This window comes from Bubalus bubalis, chromosome 12, assembly GCF_019923935.1.
Source record: "Bubalus bubalis isolate 160015118507 breed Murrah chromosome 12, NDDB_SH_1, whole genome shotgun sequence".
Classification (NCBI taxonomy): Eukaryota; Metazoa; Chordata; class Mammalia; order Artiodactyla; family Bovidae; genus Bubalus; species Bubalus bubalis.
Window position 1 is genome coordinate 61,399,280 of NC_059168.1, and position 20,403 is coordinate 61,419,682.

The following is a 20,403-nucleotide window of genomic DNA, read 5'->3' on the forward strand; positions in this document are numbered from 1 at the left end:
TAATTGGAGGCTAATTACTTTACAATATTGTATTGGTTTTGCTATACATGCAATCTGTTTCTTAGACCTTTTTTTTCACCTCGAATTCAAGTGCAGTCTTAAAACTTTAGGAGTCAGCACACTATAGTGCAAAGAAGATGGGTTCAAATTTCAGCTCAGTCATTTTGGGGCTATTCCTTAGTATCTCATTGGTGGACATGTTCATCAGTATCTCAGCTTCAATTTCCTTATCTATAAAACAGAAATAACTATATCTTACAAGGAACAGTTTTAATTAAATTATATAGGTAGGCTGGCACAGCGAAGAGCCTTTTAAGGATTAATAAATGTCAGTATGCTACCTTTTCAATAATTGGCTTAGGTCTTTATGTGCTTTGTAGCAATTATATACTAACTGTGATATCACTTTACAGGATTCAGATTTATCTGGTATTCTTGGCATTGATTTTTTATTTTTAGAAATACTGCTCAAACTCTCTCAGAAGTTAGTATTCATAGACTTTGGTAACAAAGAATGTCCTAAGAGCCAAAGAACATATTTTGTTTTTGTTTTTGTACTAGGTGGCTGTGCTGACAAATTGGGGTTATTTATTCAAAATTCATGTGAAAGTGAAAAATATTTGAAATGTCAACACACCAAACAAAACACCCACCTCTTTCGAAAATATGTTCACTTTTTTAAGGAAACAGTAAAAAATACTCAAGAATACTAACAATTGACAAAAACTTTGACATTAAATATTAGTTAAAACTTGTATTGGTCCCAGGGGTTGTAACTGTGCTATTACCAGCAATTACTTGTGTTTTCAAGTCCCTAGTGGTAATAATTAGTCTACCTGTTGACACTCTATTTCTCCTGCCCCACTGTTAATGTAGGCAATTGATTTGCACATGGGGGTAATTACCATCACTGATGGTGTCTGAGATGAGCTTCCCCACCAGGCTTCTGTCAATCACCACTTTCTCCAGCTGCGGCCCAGAAAGGCTTAGGGACACCAGCACACCTGAACCAAAGAGGAGCTAAAAACAGGTAGAGAGACAGGGGGAGGGAGATATACCAAGAATCAGAATCTTTTAAAAATTTCTCCCCAAATGTACAACTTATACAGATATGTACATGTATATCTATACCGTGGAATTATAAAGAGTTCTTTGAAAAACAATCACTGACATTATGAGTAAAAAAATACAGGTGGTTAAATGGTGGAACACAGTAAGTGCACTGATCAGTGCTATATGAAGAAACTGAATTTAGTCCATGTTTATTAGAAGTGTAATCTTTTAATTACTTGGAAAATAACCATGTTTATGAAAAAACTTCCTTGCACGGCATTCAGAGATGTGATGTGTCTTACTGAAATGTTTTCAAAGATTACTATTTATATTAGTAATTAAAAGAAGATTTCTTAACATTTGAATAGGCATTGCTACATAGTAAACAGCAATCATCATTACAATGTTAACACCAAGTATTATGATTTATCTGGAACTTAAACTCCTTGAAATAAAAATCATGTCTAAAATATTAAAATACATGTAAATCCAAGGCAATTAAAGCACAATGTTAAACGTTAAAATTCATAAATAAGCACCACACACCAGAAATAACTTCTCAAGGAGAGATAAACACAGTAAAGTACACAGGCTTTATTAATATTACTGTTCACCCAACCACCCAACAAAAGATGTCTGGATATCACCATTATGGTTTTATACTGCTCCTTTTCATTTGTGGCAGTATAATTCATTCATCTCCAAATGTTTAAAACTTCTGAAAGGACTATGCATATGTGTATGCTTGTTATCTATGAGATTATGAAATATCAACATTGGAAGAAATTGTTTCACCTTCAAGGCAACAGACTCAAAGCAGATGAATCATGTAATAGCATATGGTATAAGAAGAAAAAAACCAATTGTCAGTAAACTAATCACAAACATGCTAGCCAAATCCAAAGACAACTATGATTTTAAACAAAACAGGGGAATTCCCCACCTACCTAGGCATCATGTCCCAGCTAGAGAGCATGATTCTCGACAAGACATACTGGGACATGTGTGAACAATGAGCAGCATGAGGGACCAGGTGATTATTATATTTAAAAAAGACAACTATTCCCTACTGTCTAACAGATTGCAGGCATATGAACCAGAAAAGAAAATGAAGGGCCCCATGTGATTAAGTTCAGTTCAGTTCAGTCGCTCAGTCGTGTCCGACTCTTTGCGACCCCATGAATCACAGCATGCCAGGCCTCCCTGTCCATCACCAACTCCCAGAGTTCACTCAAACTCATCATGTGATTAAAGGAACTGTCAGTTTCATGTTAATTTACCCCAAAGGGGCCAGAAGGCAGGGGAAAGGAGAACTTAACTGTATTGGTATGGGAGACTAATAAGAGAAGGTGAAGGTACGTTTGTTCCAAGAATTTGAAACTACTTCATAAATTAATTAATCTCTACTGAATTATGAATTACATCCAGCCACACCATATACCTTGATGACTAACACTGATAGTTTCCTTTTAGGGATTACCCCCATAACAATATAACATGTGGTCTTTACCCCTACATTCTCCCTTCTCAAGCAGGCAATTTTAGGGTCATCTTTCATATCTAGTTCTCCCCCTTATAATAGTTTTTCCTCCCCTCATTTATTCAGTCTCTCCCTCATTTATTCAGAAAAGTGAAGTCGCTCAGTCATGTCCGACTCTTTGAGACCCCATGGACTGTAGCCTGCCAGGCTCCTCCATCCATGGGGTTTTCCAGGCAAGAATACTGGAGTGGGTTGCCATTTATTCAGAGCACCTTTAAAATTTGTCCTTTTCTACTTATTTTTATCTACTACAATTTTACACCCATACTCTTAAGCAACTCTTTTCTTCATTATCTACTATTAGTTCCTAATGGATACTAGCTAGGCCACTTTTATCTTTATATCTTAAAGATATATCTCTCTATATCTCTCTATATCTTTCTATCTTTTTATCTTATCTAGTGCCTAGAACAATGTCAGACACATAGGAGGTGCTAACTAAATGCTTAGAGAAAGAATCATAATTAATTCATGATAAGATTAAATAATTTCCAGTTAGAAGGAAATCTGGTCTAATTTTCCACTCCCACATGACATGGAAGTTCCTTCTTTAGCATCTCTGCAGGCATCCTTCAAGGATCCAGCCATGCTTGAATACTGCCAGTAACTAGAAGCTGCTTTAAACAGATAACTAATGAAGAAGTAAAAAAGGTCTCCTTCAGGAGACAACATTTGAGTACAGATCCAAATGAAGTGAAAGAACAAGCCATATGATTACTAGAAAAAAGGGAATTTGAGACTTAGAATGGTAAATGCAAAAACTCGTGAGGTCAGAATGTGCCTGGGAAAACTGACAAAAGGTAGGCCAGTGTGCCTTGAGGGGTGAGGAGTGAGTGAGAGGGATGTCAGAGGATGGAATCAGCAAGGTAGTCAGGGGACCTTGTTGAGGAAAAGCCATAGGGTTTTAAGCAGCAGTGAATTATAATTTATATTTTAAGGAAGGATCAGGGCAAAAGTAGAAGCAGAGAGACCATTAGGAGGCTACTGCAGTGGCCTGGGTGAGAGATGATGATGGCTTGAACTCGATGGCAATGCTAGAGGAAATAGTACGTGGATATATTTGAGACATATTTTAAAGGGGAGCAACTGGGGCTTGCTGAAGAATTGGATGTAGCAGACAAGAGAAAAACTCAAAGGTTTTTGGGCTGAGGAACTTGGTTTATTGAGATGGGGAACACTTGAGGAGAGGTAAATTTAGATTGGGAGAATCAAAAGTTTGGTGTGGACATGTTAAGTTTAAGGTGTCTATGGACATATAAGTAGAGATATCAAATAGTCTGAAGTCTAGGGTGAAGTGGGGGCTGGAGATTATATTTGGGAGTCATCAACAATGTATGGTAGTGTTTAAAGTCTTGGAACAGAATAGTGAAAGTCGCTCAGTCGTGTCCAACTCTTTACAACCCCATGGACTATCCAGTCCATAGAATTCTCCAGGCCAGAATACTGGAGTGGGTAGCCTTTCCCTTCTCCAGGGGATCTTCCCAACCCAGGGATCGAACTCAGGTGTCCCACATTGCAGGTGGATTCTTTACCAGCTGAGCCTTAAGAGAAGCCCAAGAATACAGGTGGCCTACCCCTTCGCCAGTTGATCTTACCAACCCAGGAATCGAACCGGAGTCTCCTGCATTGCAGGCAGATCCTTTACCAGCTGAGCTAAAAAGATTGAAGAGGTCATAAGGGTGGAGACCTAATCGAATTAACCTGGTGTCCTTACAAAGAAGAAGACACACCAGCAGGCTCTCTTTCCATGTGCACACATAAGGAAAAGGCCAAATGGCTACAAAGAAGACAGTTGTTTATGAATCAGGAAGAGAGGTCTCACCAGAGCCCAGCCCTTACAGCAACCTGGTCTTGGACTTCTAGCTTCTAGAACTGTGAGAAAATAAATTTGTTGTTTAAGGAAAAAAAAAAAAAAAAAAGGAGAAAGAGGCCTAACAACTGAGCTCTGGGACATCTCAATCTTTAGATGTGTTATAAGATCAGGTTAGCCCTCTTATTGACACCTAGTTGGGGTACTTATTAGGATTAAGGTATGTCTATCATTTCTGATTTCCAAATGTCATGTGTTCTAGAAGTAGCCCAAACACCAGATTTTGGAATAAAAGGGTATAAGCAAATTAATAAGTTAATTAATACATTTTTATAAAAACAATCTATAGGGAAGCATAAGTTTCCAAGTACTGGTGCCAAAGATATTTCTGGATATGGTAATGGCGATAACCAGAATTAGGGGGAAAAAAATAGTATGAGTCTCAGGAAAAGAATATGCTAGCCCAGACAGAAAAGTATCTCTCCCTGTTTCCCCAAGTAGTTAGTAGTTCTTAAGCCCTCCAAAATGGAAAAAGCCTATTTTAAGATTTGGCAGGACAAGAAGGAAAAAGGGCACCAAGATATCCAATTTCAAGGAATCAGAGAATCCAACAGTCCAAAAAATTAAAAAAGAGCAGACAAAGAAGCAAAGGGAGATACCTCTGGAGCAGATCTGAGCTTGAGAAGAGATCCACAGGATGAATAAATAAGAGGGCTTATGGGATTTCCCAAAACTCTGCCAATTTTTTTTATATATTTTATTTTTTAACTTTACAATATTGTATTGGTTTTGCCATATATCAACATGAATCTGCCACAGGTATACACGTGTTCCCCATCCTGAACCCTCCTCCCTCCTCCCTCCCCATACCATCTCTCTGGGTCGTCCCAGCACACCAGCCCCAAGCATCCAGTATTGTGCATCAAACCTAGACTGGCGACTCTGCCAATTTTAATGTAATTCCCTGTGTAGAAGATGACTAAGGCAAAATAGGAACTGAAACTTTCATTTCCCCTGATACCCTTCCAGACAGGAAGTATCTTCCTTGCTAGTTATGCTCTGACCATTATTTCTTTCTATTGTCTACATAACTTTTTCCTTCTCATGTTTTTAAAATAAGCTCATACCAAAGAGGTCTGTCTTTTTTTAAGAAACTAGGAAATGATCCCCATGATCTTCAGATGACTCCTCAGATTGGTTTCTCTTAACCTTATTTTGAATACTTAATTAGAAGTGAAATGGCACTGGGAGAAGAAAAATTTTTACCAGCTGACATCATTAAGCAAAACAAAAACATAAGCAGAAACAAGAATCCAAGTTTCATTCACTCAGTAGATCAAAAATATGTGAGTGCCTCCTATATATGCCAAGTATATAGACAGGGATATGATGATGAATGATCTAGGCAAGTATTGGTAAAATGTGTATAGAATATAGCAGAAGATCTCATCTCAGAGAAGTGGAGGTTTTGGTTAAGATAGATGACTGCTTCCTAGAAGAGGTAGTTTAGTAGCCATAAAGAGAAGTACATCATACATCATGTATTGACCAATGCATCATAGTCTCAAGTACTGAAGAAGAACCGGTGCAGTAAGTAACTGTGAACGAGCTCTTTTATAATAGTGATCACAAACAACTCAACTGAATTCAGTATTCTCACTGGCTAAGGAAACTCTTCCCAAATCCATGTGATGATTGTCATATCTGAGAGAAGTGAAAAGTAAAGAAAGGCATACAGAATCAGTACTAAAAATCAACCCTGGGTTATAGGTTTAATCCACCATTTGAGAGGGAAGTCACGGACAGGTAGCCAAGACTGATCCCATGAAATCATCAGGTGACATGTGGGAGACAACATGTGCTAAACACTACAATCCAGAGAGGTAACAAAGTATTATGACCATTGGAGTACAATCCAGAGAGGTAACAAAGTATTACGACCATTGGAGTAAATTCTAGGGTTGAAGCAAATACTTATTAAAGTATTATAAACCACTCCTCAGGAGGCCCAGTGAGTTTGTATCAGGATGGTACCCAACGCCTCCCTCAACCTTGACCCCCTATCCAATCCATGGGATAACTTCTGGAGAAATTCAGAACTATAGACAGACAAACCATTTTACATTGAGGAAATCTATAATGAAGGGTAGGGTCACTGATCATTTTAACAGATAACCTGCTGGAAGAGAGATAACATGTTTTCTGTAATTTATTCCTTCATTCAGCAAACATTTATTGCATATAGAGAGAAATCATGCTTGACTAATCCATTAAAGTAGAGAGACATAAGTGAATGCAGTTAAGACAAGGATAAGAAAAAAATTTTAATTGACTCACTATAGGGAACTGACTAAAGCACAAGAAACAAAAGGACAAGAAACATGTATTCTTCTGGATAGAGATGTGCTAACAATGGGGCTTCCCAAAGATTTGTGTGATGTTATGCAATATAGGGAACAGATACATTCCTGGAAATTTGCCTGCTAAATCTATTGCAAATTACAAAATCTCATTTTTGTCACTTATTCTCATAAAATGAGCAATGCTAAACTTTAATCCCTAACATAATTTAAAATCCAACTTACATATATACATATACACACATACATAAAATAATTACATACAATAAAAGTGAGAAAATAGTTATAATATTTTATGAAATTCACAAAAGAACATGGTTCAAAGGTAAATCTTGTATTTGCCCATAGTTTTAAAGATCTCAAGGATAAAAGCAGTGGTAAGAAGTGAGTAGGATAGCACATTACTTTTGTACAAAATTTTACAGTTTACAGAGGACTTTAATACACACTCTCTAATTCATATAAAATGTCAGTACAACTCTGGTACATTGTAAATATGTAAATTAAAAAACAGTAATAACAACATAATCCTCATACTAATTCACAATCAAGAGGGTAAAGCAACTAACCAAAGTGAAAGTGTTAATCACTCAGTCATGTCCAGTTCTTTGCAGCCCATGGACTATAGCCCACCAGGCTCATCTATCCATGGAATTCTCCAAGCAAGAATACTGGAGTTGGTATCCATTTCCTCCTCCAGGGGATCTTCCCTACCATAGATCAAACCTGGGTCTCCTGCACTGCAAGCAGATTCTTTACCATCTGAGCCACCTAATCAAAGGTCTCATCATTTGTGGAGAAATAGAGATCAAGACATAGGACAAATCCTGTGTTCTTTCCCCCCCTGCTTAGGAACTAATATCCTTTTACTTTCAGTCAGGTGATTTCCATGTAGTACCTATCTGGTTTTCTTCTCTTTAGCTCCTTCTTCAGTCTAAACCAGCTTCCCTCTAAACCAGTGGTTCTCGAGTGGAGGTGATTTTGATCCCGAGGGGACATTTGGCAATGTCTAGAGACACTGTGGTTGTCACACCTCTATGTGTTAGCTGCATCCATGGAAGCTCACCTGAACAAAGTGCTTGTAAATGAATTTATATGGAGGCAAAGGTGTTTTCCTTGTCTTCCAACAAACAGATGATTTGGGAGATCCTCAAAGTCTAATCAACACTTTTCTCACAGAAAGAAAGGTAATGAATGAGGACCAGGTCAGAGATCTTAAATGAAATAGTGGGCAGTGCATAGTTCAGATCAGAGCCTGGAGGAAACCTTACCAAATATCTGTAACCCCATTCAGGGCTATGACTCTGATGACTAATGCCAGCTGTCAGGAAAGAAAAAGCCCAAGGGCAAGTCAGAGCTCTAGCCATAGCCTGATAGAAATATCCTGTAAGAACACCTTGGCTCACCAATCAGCCTTATCTATAATTTAGTCTCTTGAGTAATTCATCCATCAGGTGGGAATGCCCCAAGCAAATGAGCAAAGTCTATGATGTCAGATATATTTCATATTGTAAGTAAATAAATTACCATGCTAGTTGATACATCAGTCCCTTTTTAGTTTGGTTATTGTGAATGTTGTTACTACAAGAAAATAAATGGAGATAACATAAAAGATAGACAGGTTTAATTAATCAGAAATTTTTTGCCCTAGCCTGTGATATAGTGAAGTGGGGTGAAATTTTTTAAAAGTTGCAGACCTACATGAATAGCACCATTCCATTTTATTAGAAAAAAATAGGTGTGGTATATGCATACACATGCATAAAGAAATTGTGTAAACACAAGAAAACACAAGAAAGAATTTGACCAAAATATCTCAGTAAGTCCCTCGAAGAGGTGAAATTGGGAGTTGAAGGCATAAACTTTAACTTCTAAACAAAAAGTTGTTTTTAAATTGGAATTGTGAGTAATTTTTTAACTTTTTAATATGTTGTTATTTTTTCTAAAAAACGTTTCAAAAACAAAGAAGCAGATCTTCAAGTATTCTGGTCACAAATAGTTTTATGTTTTTATGTCATAAAATGTGTTTCTGAGAAGCCTGGTAGGCTGCAGTCCATGGGGTCGCTAAGAGTCGGACACTACTGAGCGACTTCACTTTCACTTTTCACTTTCATGCATTGGAGAAGGAAATGGCAACCCACTCCAGTGTTCTTGCCTGGAGAATCCCAGGGATGGGGGAGCCTGGTGGGCTGCCATCTATGGGGTCGCACAGAGTCGGACACGACTGAAGCGACTTAGCAGCAGCAGCAGCAGCAACAGCTAAAAGGATCAAGTAGGAAACTGAACTAAGACCCTCTCCTCTGCATTTACATTTATTAAAAAATAAAACACTTTTTTATTATAGTCTTATTAGATTGCTTACCCATGTCTAATTTCTTTATTCACTAAAAAGATTATAAGTAACAATCGGAAAGTATGGTATATTCAAACTATGGATTACTCTGCACCTACTAAAAATAAGAAGGGGAGATGTAGATCATTAATAGGTATGTTATATGTTGTTATGTGAAGTTACAGAAAAATATTTACAGAAAATAATATATATAATAAGTAAAATATATTTATATACTACTTACATATATGAGCGTTTGTAAATGCATGGAGGAAGGACATAAACAACTGTTGACTGTGCTTACCATGGTGAGGGTAGTCCTCTGAATGTTTATCTGCTTGTATTGCATGCCATTTAACAATGTTAAGGAATCATCTTAATATTTTAAAATTAAAACCTTAAAAGTGGGAATAAAGATCACCACTAAATTCTTGTAGAATTCCTTTGGTTTGAGAATACTATTTTTAATTTTCACCTTTACCCAACAGATTTCAAATTCACAGGTAAATTGTGCCAATACTGCTTCAATTTCTCTCAGATCTACCATTTTTAATATAACTCCTTATCCACCCTCTTTTTACCAGGACAACACTCAACAGATGCCCTTGACACCTTCCACTTCTCCTTCCCCACAGTATATACTAATACAGCATAAATGTAAAAGAGTATTTCCCAAAGCTTCCTCCACAAAATAGTGATCTTTAAAGATATTCCAAAGTAAGCTTGGAAACATTATATATGACAGTCTCTTCTTGGGACTGATAATAGCACTTTGTAAGTAAATTTAAACACACACATACACACACACACTCACATTTAATGTACAATAGGATATTATGGTAGCTTTAAGGATAGCAAGATTTTTTTAGGATTAGTATTGCTAAATTGTTACTACAATGGAACTTGCATTCAAATGGATGAGGCAGATAGTAATTAGATGGTCACACAGTAAGTGTAAAACTGCAGTGAGTATCAAGAAGTCCGTGGTATAACAGCACATAATAGGGAATAGAGCTCATCAGGGAAGGCTTCCTGTGAACGTGGTAACTCAATGTCAGAGGCCTAAGGATAAGAATGTGTTACCTCCGTGAAAGGAGGAGCAAAGGGCATTCAAGGCAGAGCTAAGAACAGTTTGTGCAAGGGCCTCAAAGCAGTAGAAAGCCTACGGAGCATAAGCAATGGACAGAAGCCCGGTATGGCTGTGGCACTGAAATTAGGAAAGAATTTGGTAATAGATGCAATTAAAAAGATAGGTAGGTTGGGACCAGTTCAGTTTAGCCTTTAAGAACAGTGTCATGCTATAATTTTTTAAACTGAATTTACTGATTTAATTTTTGGAAGAGGTAACACATCCTTGTAGTTCCAAAAGAAAATGACAACAAATTATACAGAGGTATACAATTTCTCACCTTTGTATCCCTCCTACCTCTTCTCCCCTACCCTGCCCTAGTTCACCAGTTTCCAGTTTCTATCTATTCTCCAGAGTTACAGAAGGGTTTGAAGCTGGGAAGTAACAGATTTGCTTTTAAAAAATCATTTTGGCTACAGGGTGGAGGACAGACTGGTGGGAGCAGGTAGAACAGTGAAGATGAAGACATGCCAAAGTAGTCAAGAGGGAGAGGGAGAGAGGTGGGTAGAGTTATGAGGGAAAGGATAGAGACCCTCTTGTGGAGGAGAGTGACTTAGGAGATAAAACCCAGTAGAATCAGAGATTAGTTGAATATGTGGCAAGGGGAGGAAGGAGAGATGGGTAAAGAAGAAGTTAATTTCAAGGACAAACAGGTGGCTTCCAGGTTTCTATAAATAAATGGAAGACAGGCTGTTTACTGAGATTGAAGTGGTAGAAGAGGAACAGGAAGAGGGCTCTGAATTTCATTTTAGAGATACTGTATTGGAAACATCTTTGAGGCACCAAAGGAGAGATATCAAGTAGGTAACTGGATTAATGACTGTGGAGCACAGGGGCAAGGCCTGAGCTCTAGAGCGAAGAGGCACTGAAGCTATAAATATAAGTTGGATATCCCAGGAGTTCAGAGTAAAGAGGAGAGGACATTCAAGGGCAGGAGAAAGAAGCACAGGCCTGAAAAGAACACAGAGAAGAATGCTGGAGGGGTAGGAAGAATATTAGAAAAGTGCATGGAGAATTAATACAAAAAAGTATTTCAGGAAAACTGGTGTGGCAGGTAGTATTGAATCCCCTTGTGTATTTAAAATTATGCCTTAAAAAAAAGTCACTAAATTGGATTTAGTGATAACAGAGGGTTTTTTGTAACCTCAGTGTAAAAGGTTTTCAGTGTAATCAGGAGAAAAGTATGGCTGAAGTTGGTTAAATGCTGAGTGAGCAATAGACAAATGGAGCCTTTAAACAGAAATTCTTTTGAGAAACTCGATTCTGAAGAAAAGGGATAAGACATGGTGGTATCTGAGATGAATGTTTTGTTTTGCTTTGCTTTAATAGAAAAGAGTTTAAGTTGATCAGGAATCTCAACAGATTCCATATGGTCAAATCAATTTTGAAAAAGAAGAACAAAGTTCTCATACTTCCTGATTTCAAGACACAGCACAAAGACACAATAATCAAAACAGTGTGGCACTGTCAAAAGACAGATCTACAGACCACGGAACAGAATACAGGGCCTAGAAATACACTCTCACAAATATGGTCAAATGATCTTCAACAAGAGTGCTGAGACCACGCAATGTGGAAAGAATAGTCTCTTCAACAAATGGTGCTGGGAAAACCGGATATCCACATTCACAAGAGTGCAAATGGACCCTTATCTTACAGCATACACAAAAATTAATTCAAAGTGGATTAAAGACCTAGACTCAGACCCAAAATGATAAAACTTCTTGAAGAAACCATAAGGGAAAAGCTTCATGACACTGGATATGAAAATGATTTCTTAGATATGACTCTAAAAGCAAAAACAGACAAAAGTTTAAAACTTTTGTGCATCAGAGTACACAAGTAAGAGTGAAAAGGCAACCTACAGAGTGGGAGAGCATATTTGCAAATCATATATCTGACAAGGAGTTAATATCCAAAATATACTTTTAAAACTCTTAAAACTCAACAACAAAAAATTAACTCAATTAACAAATGGGCAAAGGACTTGACTAGACATTCCTCCAAAGGTGATACACAAATGGCCAACAAGCATATGAAAAGATGTTCAACATCACTAATCTTTAGAAGAATGCATATCAAAATGCATTTTCTATGATGAATATCATAGAAATGAGATATCTCATACCTACAGAATAGCAACTATCAGAAAAAACAAAAAAACAAAAAATAAAGTGTTGGTGAAGCTGTGAGAAACTAGGACCCTTGTGCACTGCTGGAGGCACTGTAATACGGTGACCTGTGGAAAACAGTATAGAGGTTCCTCAAAAAATTAAAAATAGAACGACCATCTAATCAGTAATCCCATTCGTGGGTATATAGCTAAAATAAAGCACTGTCTCCAAGAAGTATCTGTACACCCATGCTCACCACAGTATCACAATAGCCAGGAGAAGGAAGCAACACACACGTTCATCAATGGATGAACAGATAAGCAAAATGTGGGACATCCATCCAGTGGAATACTACTGAGATTTAAAAAGGAACACAATCCTGTCACATGCTACAACATGGATGAACGGTGAGGACACTATGCTGAGTAAAGCAGGCTAGTCACAGAAGGGTAGATACTGCATGGCTCCATTTACATGAGGTAGCTAAAGAAGTCAAGCTCACAGAAGCAGAGAGTACAATGGTGGTTGCCAGCGGCTGGGGACAGAGGTAGGGGAGCTGCTGTTTAAGTGTATAGAGTTTCAGTTTTGCAAAATGAAAAAGTTCTGAAGATATTTCACAGCAATGTGAATATACTAAATGCCACCAAACTGTACAGTTAAAAATGTGTTAAAATGTAATTTTTGGATTTTTTTGTTACAATAAAAATTGTTTAATTTAAAAATTTAAAGTTTATTGGAAAGGTCCATTTGACAGAAAGGATAAATTTAATTATATCTAAAAAAGCAGGTATCTGTGCCAAAAACTCTAAGCATTATATATATATTAACTTAATTCTTATAATAAACATATGAGTTAGATATTTTTATCTCCATTTTATAGTTACATGAACTCTGGCACAGACAGGTGAAGTAACTTCCCCAAAGTTGCTGATAAAGCCAAGACATGATACCAAGAAAAATGGAACAGCTTGTGCTTTCCGCCAGTATGCTGTACCTAAGAGAAGGAATAAAATCATGTGGGATTTTGAGAAGGCCAGAGGGGATGAGATCAAAATCTATGCCAGAGGATTCTAAACTTTTCCAAATCATGGCATCCTTTCTGTCTCTGAAATTTTTTTTTTAATTTTGGCTTTTTTAAATTTTGTTTTTTATTGAAGGATAATTGCTATACAGAATTTTGTTGCTTTCTGTCAAACCTCAACATGTATCAGCCATAGGTATACATATATCGCCTCCCTTTTGAACCTCCCTCCCAATCCCACCCCTCTAGGTTGATACAGAGCCCCTGTTTGAGTTTCCTGAGCCATACAGCAAATTCCTGTTGGCTATCTATTTTACATATGGCAATGTAACTTTCCATGTTACTCTTTCCATGCATCTCACCCTCTCCTCCCCTCTCCCCATGTCCATAAGTCTATTCTTTGTCTGTTTCTCCACTGCTGCCCTGTAAATAAATTCTTCAAGTACCATTTTTCTATATTCCATATATGTGTTAGAATATGGTATTTATCCGACTTACTTCACTCTGTGTAATAGGTACTAGGTTCATCCACCTCATCAGAACTGACTCAAATGTGCTCCTTTTTATGGTTGAGTAATATTCCAGTGTGTATATACCACAACTTCTTTATCCATTCATCTGTCGATGGACAAGTCTAGGTTGCTTTCATGTTCTAGCTATTGTAAATAGTGCTGTAATGAACAATGAGATACATGTGTCTTTTCCAATTTTTGTTTTCTCAGGGTATTTGCCTAGGAGTAGGACTATTGGGTCATACTGGTGGTTTCATTTCTAGTTTTTTTAAGGAATCTCCATACCATCTTTCATAGTGGCTGTATCAATTTACATTCCCACCAGCAGTGCAAGAGTGTTCCCTTTTCTCCACACGCTCTCCAGCATATATTGTTTGTAGACTTTTTGATGAGGGCCTTTCTGACCAGTGTGAGGTGATATTTCATTGTGGTTTTGATTTGCATTTCTCTAATAATGAGTGATGTTGAGCATCTTTTCATGTGTTTGTTAGCCATCTGTATGTCTTTGGAGAAATGTCTATTTAGGTCTTTTCCCCACTTTTTGATTAGGTTGTTTTTCTGGCATTGAGTTGCATGAGCTGCTTGTATATTTTGGAAATTTATCCTTTGTCAGTTGTTTCATTTGCTATTATTTTCTCCCAATCTGAGGATTGTCTTTTCACCTTGCTTATAGTTTCCTTTGCTGTGTGAAAGCTTTTAAGTTTAATCAGGTCCCACTTGTTTGCTTCTGTTTTTATTTCCGTTAATCTAGGGGGTGGGTCATAGGGATCTTGCTTTATGTCATCGAGTGTTCTGCCTATGTTTTCCTCTAAGAGTTTTATGGTTTCTGGTCTTAAATTGAGGTCCTTAATCCACTTTAAGTTTATCTTTGTGTATGCTGTTAAAGTTTTCTAATTTCATTCTTTTACATGTAGCTGTCCAGTTTTCCCAGCACCATTCATTGAAGAGGCTTCAAAAATTTTTATGGTGCCCTTGGTCCAAAAGAAATACCAGAATTTAAACAATTAAATAAGAATTTATGTCCCAACAACTTGGCAGTCATTTCAAAACGTAACACACAAAGAATCAAAGAAAAATACCTTTACTTAATCCCTAGGAGGTGTGCACTATTAGAATTTGGGCACCACACAAATTCTCAAACTCTGGAATCAGATTGGATAAACTTAACCTTGTATTCCATGCTAATTGTTGTGTGGTACTTGCTTTTTATCACAGTTTAGTTCAGTTACTCAGTTGTGTCAGACTCTTTGCGACCCCATGAACGGCAGCATACCAGGGCTCCCTGTCTATCACCAACTCCCAGAGTTTACCCAAACTCATATCCATTGAGTTGGTAATGCCATCCAGCCATCTAATCCTCTGTCATCCCCTTCTCCTCTTGCCTCCAATCTCTCCCAACATCAGGGTCTTTTCAAATGAGTTAGCTCTTCACATCAGGTGGCCAAAACATTGGAGATTCAGCTTCAACATCAGTCCATTCAATGAACACCCAGGACTGATTTCCTTCAGGATGGACTGGCTGGATCTCCTTGTAGTCCAAGGGACTCTCAAGAGTCTTCTCCAACACCACAGTTCCAAAGCATCAATTCTTCTGCACTCAGCTTTCTTTATAGTCCAACTCTCACATCCATACATGACTACTGGAAAAACCATAGCCTTGACTAGACAGACCTTTGTTGACAAAGTAATGCCTCTGCTTCTTAATATGCTATCTAGGTTGGGAATAACTTCCTTCCAAGGAGTAAGTGTCTTTCAATTACATGGCTGCAATCACCATCTGCAGTGATTTTGGAGCCCCCCAGAATAAAGTCAGCCACTGTTTCCTCATCTATTTGCCATGAAGTGATGGGACTGGATGCCATGATCTTAGTTTTCTGAATGTTGAGCTTTAAACTAACTTTTTCACTCTCCTCTTTCACTTTCATGAAGAGGCTCTTTAGTTCTTCTTTGCTTTCTGCCATAAGGGTGGTGTCATCTGCATATCTGAGGTTATTGATATTTCTCCCTGCAATCTTGATTCCAGCTTGTGCTTCCTCCAGCCCAGCGTTTCTCATGATGTACTCTGCATATAAATTAAATAAGCAGGGTGACAATATACAGCCTTGACGTACTCCTTTTCCTATTTAGAACCAGTCTGTTTTTCCATGTCCAGTTCTAACTTGCTTCCTGACCTGCATACAGGTTTCACAAAAGGCAGGTCAGGTGTTCTGGTATTCCCATCTCTTTCAGAATTTTCCAGTTTGTTGTGATCCACACAAAGGCTCTGGCATAGCCAATAAAGCAGAAATAGATGTTTTTCTGAAACTCTCTTGCTTTTTCGATGATCCATCGGATGATGGTAATTTGATCTCTGCCTTTTCTAAAACCAGCTTGAACATCTGGAAGTTCATGGTTCACGTATTGCTGAATCCTGACTTGGAGAATGTTGAGCATTACTTTACTAGCGTGTGAGATGAGTGCGATTGTGTGGTAGTTTGAGCCTTCTTTGGCATTGCCTTTCTTTGGGATTGGAACGAAAACTGACCTTTTCCAGTCCTGTGGCCACTGCTGAGTTTTCCAAATTTGATGGCATATTGAGTGGAGCACTTTTACAGCATCACCTTTTAGGATCTGAAATAGCTCAACTGGAATTCCATCACCTCCACTAGCTTTGTTCATAGTGACACTTCCTAAAGCCCACTTGACCTCACATTCCAGGATGTCTGGCTCTAGGTGAGTGTTCACACCATCATGAGTATCTGGGTCATGAAGATCTTTTTTGTATAGTTCTTCTGTGTATTTCTGCCACCTCTTCCTAATATCTTCTGTTTCTGTTAGGTCCCTACCATTTCTATCCTTTATTGAGCCCATCTTTGCATGAAATGTTCCCTTGGTATCTCTAATTTTCTTGAAGAGACCTCTAGTCTTTCCCGTTCTATTGTTTTCCTCTATTTCTTTGCACTGATCACTGAGGAAGGCTTTTTTTTCTCTCCTTGCTATTCTTTGGAACTCTGCATTCAAATAGTTATATCTTTCCCTTTCTCCTTTGCTTTGGCTTCTCTTCTTTTCACAGCTATTCGTAAGGCCTCCTCAGACAGCCTATTTGCTTTTTTGCATTTCTTTTTCTTGGGGATGGTCTTGATCCCTGTCTCCTGTACAATAACTCGAACCTCTGTCCATAGTTCATCAGGCACTCTATCAGATCTAGGCCCTTAAATCTATTTCTCACTTCCACTGTATAATCATAAGGGATTTGATTTAGGTCATACCTGAATAGTCTAGTGGTTTTCCCCACTTTCTTCAATCTCAGTCTGAATTTGGCAAGAAGGAGTTCATGATCTGAGCCACAGTCAGCTCCTCGTCTTGTTTTTGCTGACTGTATAGAGCTTCTCCAGCTTTGGCTGCAAAGAATATAATCAATCTGATTTCAGTATTGACCATCTGGTGATGTCCATGTGTAGAGTCTTCTCTTGTGCTGTTGGAAGAGGGTGTTTGCTATAACCGGTGCGTTCTCTTGGCAAAACTCTATTAATCTTTGCCCACTTCATTCTGTATTCCAAGGCCAAATCTGCCTGTTACTTCAGGTGTTTTTTCACTTGCTACTTTGCATTCCAGTCCCCTATAATAAAAAGGACATCTTTTTTGGGTGTTAGTTCTAAAAGGTCTTGTAGGTCCTCATAGAACCGTTCAACTTCAGCTTCTTTAGCATTACTGGTCGGGGCATAGACTTGGATTACCATGACATTGAATGGTTTGCTTTGGAAACAAACAGAGATCATTCTGTCATTTTTGAGACTGCATCCAAGTACTGCATTTTGCACTCTTTTGTTGACTATGATGGCTACTCTATTTCTTCTTCGGATTCCTGCCCACAGTAGTAGATATAATGGTTCTCTGAGTTAAATTCACAGCAAGCTCTAAAAAGCCAGCTTCATACATATATGACATCCTCAAAAGGAATATATTGTGTTCTAACGTTTAAAATCTGCTCTACCTGGAGCTACTTATGTGTGCAGTATCCAACAGCAGTCTTTTGTTTTTCTTGAAATTTTAAAATATCCTGCAGGATTCCTGTGAATTCACTATAATCCCCAGGGTGCCTCAGTGTACATATTGAGAACTGTGGGTCTAAGTGGAATGCTTGGCTTCAGACAGGACCAGGGATTGTTCTCCTATTATGGCAGAAGGAGGGATACAGATACTGAGAGATTTACATGTGTTTGGCACACAGTGGTAACTGGGATCTCACAATTTAACCTAGGATTCTACTTAGACCAAGGAGAATACCAATTGATAGGTACTCCATTGTGAACAGTTGCTGTGGTCTTATATACAACACTATTTTATGAGAAGTATAGTTACAGCTGCTTTTAATTTATAGTCACTTAAGTATATTGTATAAATACTATCTAGTAGTTTAATTTTTTTAACTTTATTTTGAAAAATAACAGGTATAAATCACAATTTGGCAAAAGCACTTGATGTGTTTTCTCTATCAGTTATTTTGGCATATATATAACATAATATTCTCAAATATCATGAATGTAAAGTTGATGGGCTCTCACACCCAATGTTAATACTTAGTTTATATGTATATTTCTAATTTGTACATTCCAAATTGTGCATCTAATACAAAGTTCTAAATCTGAAGTCATATTTTAAGTTTCTGTATAAAAACTCAGTATACGTACTCAAATACTATGCATTAAAAGTCTTCTCATTAGCTACCTATTGATATAAAATGTCACTCTCCTTATACAAGAGAGGCATTAGATTATTCAGAATTATTATTCAGATTTTGAACTCATTTAGATTTACACATATTTAATATTAACTATAAATGGACGTAAGTGCAAGTGTTAGCTGCTTAGTCGTGTCCAACTGTGACCCCATGGACGGTAGCCTGCCAGGTTCCATGGGATTCTCCAGGCAAAAGTACTTCCTCTTCTCCAGGGGATCTTCCAGATCCAGGGACCGAACCCAGATCTCTTGCACTGCAGGCAGATTCTTTACCATCTGAGCCACCAGGGAAGCCCATAACTGGATATATGAAGGAAATTCATAGTCCTGAACTGGCTTTTCCTTTGTGGAAAAATAACTTGGCGCTTCCAAAAACATTAATATACTCAAATGCCAAAGGTGGAGGCAGGGAATTCTGACTTTTTTTTTAAAGAAATGTTTTTAAATGAAAATAATTAATACAAGAGAAGAAAAAGACCATTTATGAAAAGAATAGGAAGGAAATATTGATTGATAATACAAAGATAAATTGTTAAGAAGATCAAAATTTTCTTTGTGTCATAATCAGGTTACAAAACTGAGCTCATATATTACTATTTAAGAGTAAATAGTTAATGTAAATGTAAATTATCATAGGTCATTAAACTTTGGATTCAATCAGTCAAGATACACTTTAAATTTTCCATTTATTGTGAAAATGAATAATTTTTCTTTTGCCTAAGAAAGTAATTATTAGGGCATAATATTAAGATTACTCAGGTACAGTATCGTGTATATACAAAAATATCGGTATACACTCTTGATGGCCATGGTCGTGCATCACTCAGCGCTCCCTAAGGATGAACAAAGGCTGGGAGCACAGATGACTGACAAAGTCCAAATATTTCCCAGGTGGCTACTAGCCAATGACTGAGCATGTTGTGGTACTAGTCCAATAGGGGACTCCTCTAATGAGCAGGTTTGGTTAAGGAACTCTCCTGTGGCTGAAGCTTTCTGAGCAACATGCTGCAGTCTGAAGCTCTTTATAATCCAGTCCCTTCTTCTCCTTCCTTAGGGTTCAGACCAGCATCACCATCAAAAGGATCTCCAGCCTGATTCCTTCCCATCTCCCCATCAATCACTTGCAGTCCTAGTACTATCCTGACATCTGCTTCGCAGAAGCACACTGGGCATGTTTAAAAACTATTTCAATTGAAAAAATACACACATAAATTGTTAAAATGTCAAAGAATACTTGGAATTAAAGCAGCTGTTAACTGTCTTTATTCCATCACAGCCTCTCATCCCATGCTCAAAAATAACCAATCAACTCTTGGTCATTTCTCCTGATTATAGCATCGTACTTCCAAATATGTATGTCATTTAGAGTTGCATTCAGAAACCTCAAAAAAAAAAAAAAAAAAAAAGTAACAGAAATCTTCTAAAAAGTCATTACTTAACCAAACAGAAGTTTTCTTTTCCTCGCGGAACAAGAAAGATGGCGTTAGGCTATCCATGGGTGAAAAGACAGCTCCATGACATCTACAGGTACCAGGCACCTACTTTTCATCCCATCTCCCTTTATTAAGTGGCTCTTGGTCAACATTATTCCAGCGATTAATTTTTCCCTTTTCAGAACCAATTTTCCTACTCCTATTAGCTTACCAACAGAAAGAGAAGTTCTTTCTTACATCTAAAAGAGAAACAAAAACCTTTATTTTATTTTATTTTATTTATTTTTTTAATTTTATTTTATTTTTAAACTTTACATAATTGTATTAGTTTTGCCAAATATCAAAATAAATCTGCCACAGGTATAATGTGTTCCCCATCC

At 37.5% G+C, this 20,403-nt stretch overlaps 1 protein-coding gene across 16 annotated transcripts in view; it reads right to left on the bottom strand.

Moving 5' to 3' along the window:
• Positions 1–20,403, bottom strand: part of LOC102389627 (WD repeat containing planar cell polarity effector) — a 454,572-nt gene that overhangs the window by 156,079 nt on the left and 278,090 nt on the right. For 15 of the 16 annotated variants that reach the window (XM_045162259.1, XM_045162261.1, XM_045162254.1 and 12 more), the window contains one exon: positions 906–1,020. The exons of the other annotated variant lie outside the window; for it this stretch is intronic. In XM_045162259.1, coding sequence (XP_045018194.1) covers positions 906–1,020 — 115 coding nt within the window. The remainder of the gene's footprint in view (positions 1–905; positions 1,021–20,403) is intronic. 16 annotated transcript variants of the gene reach the window in all.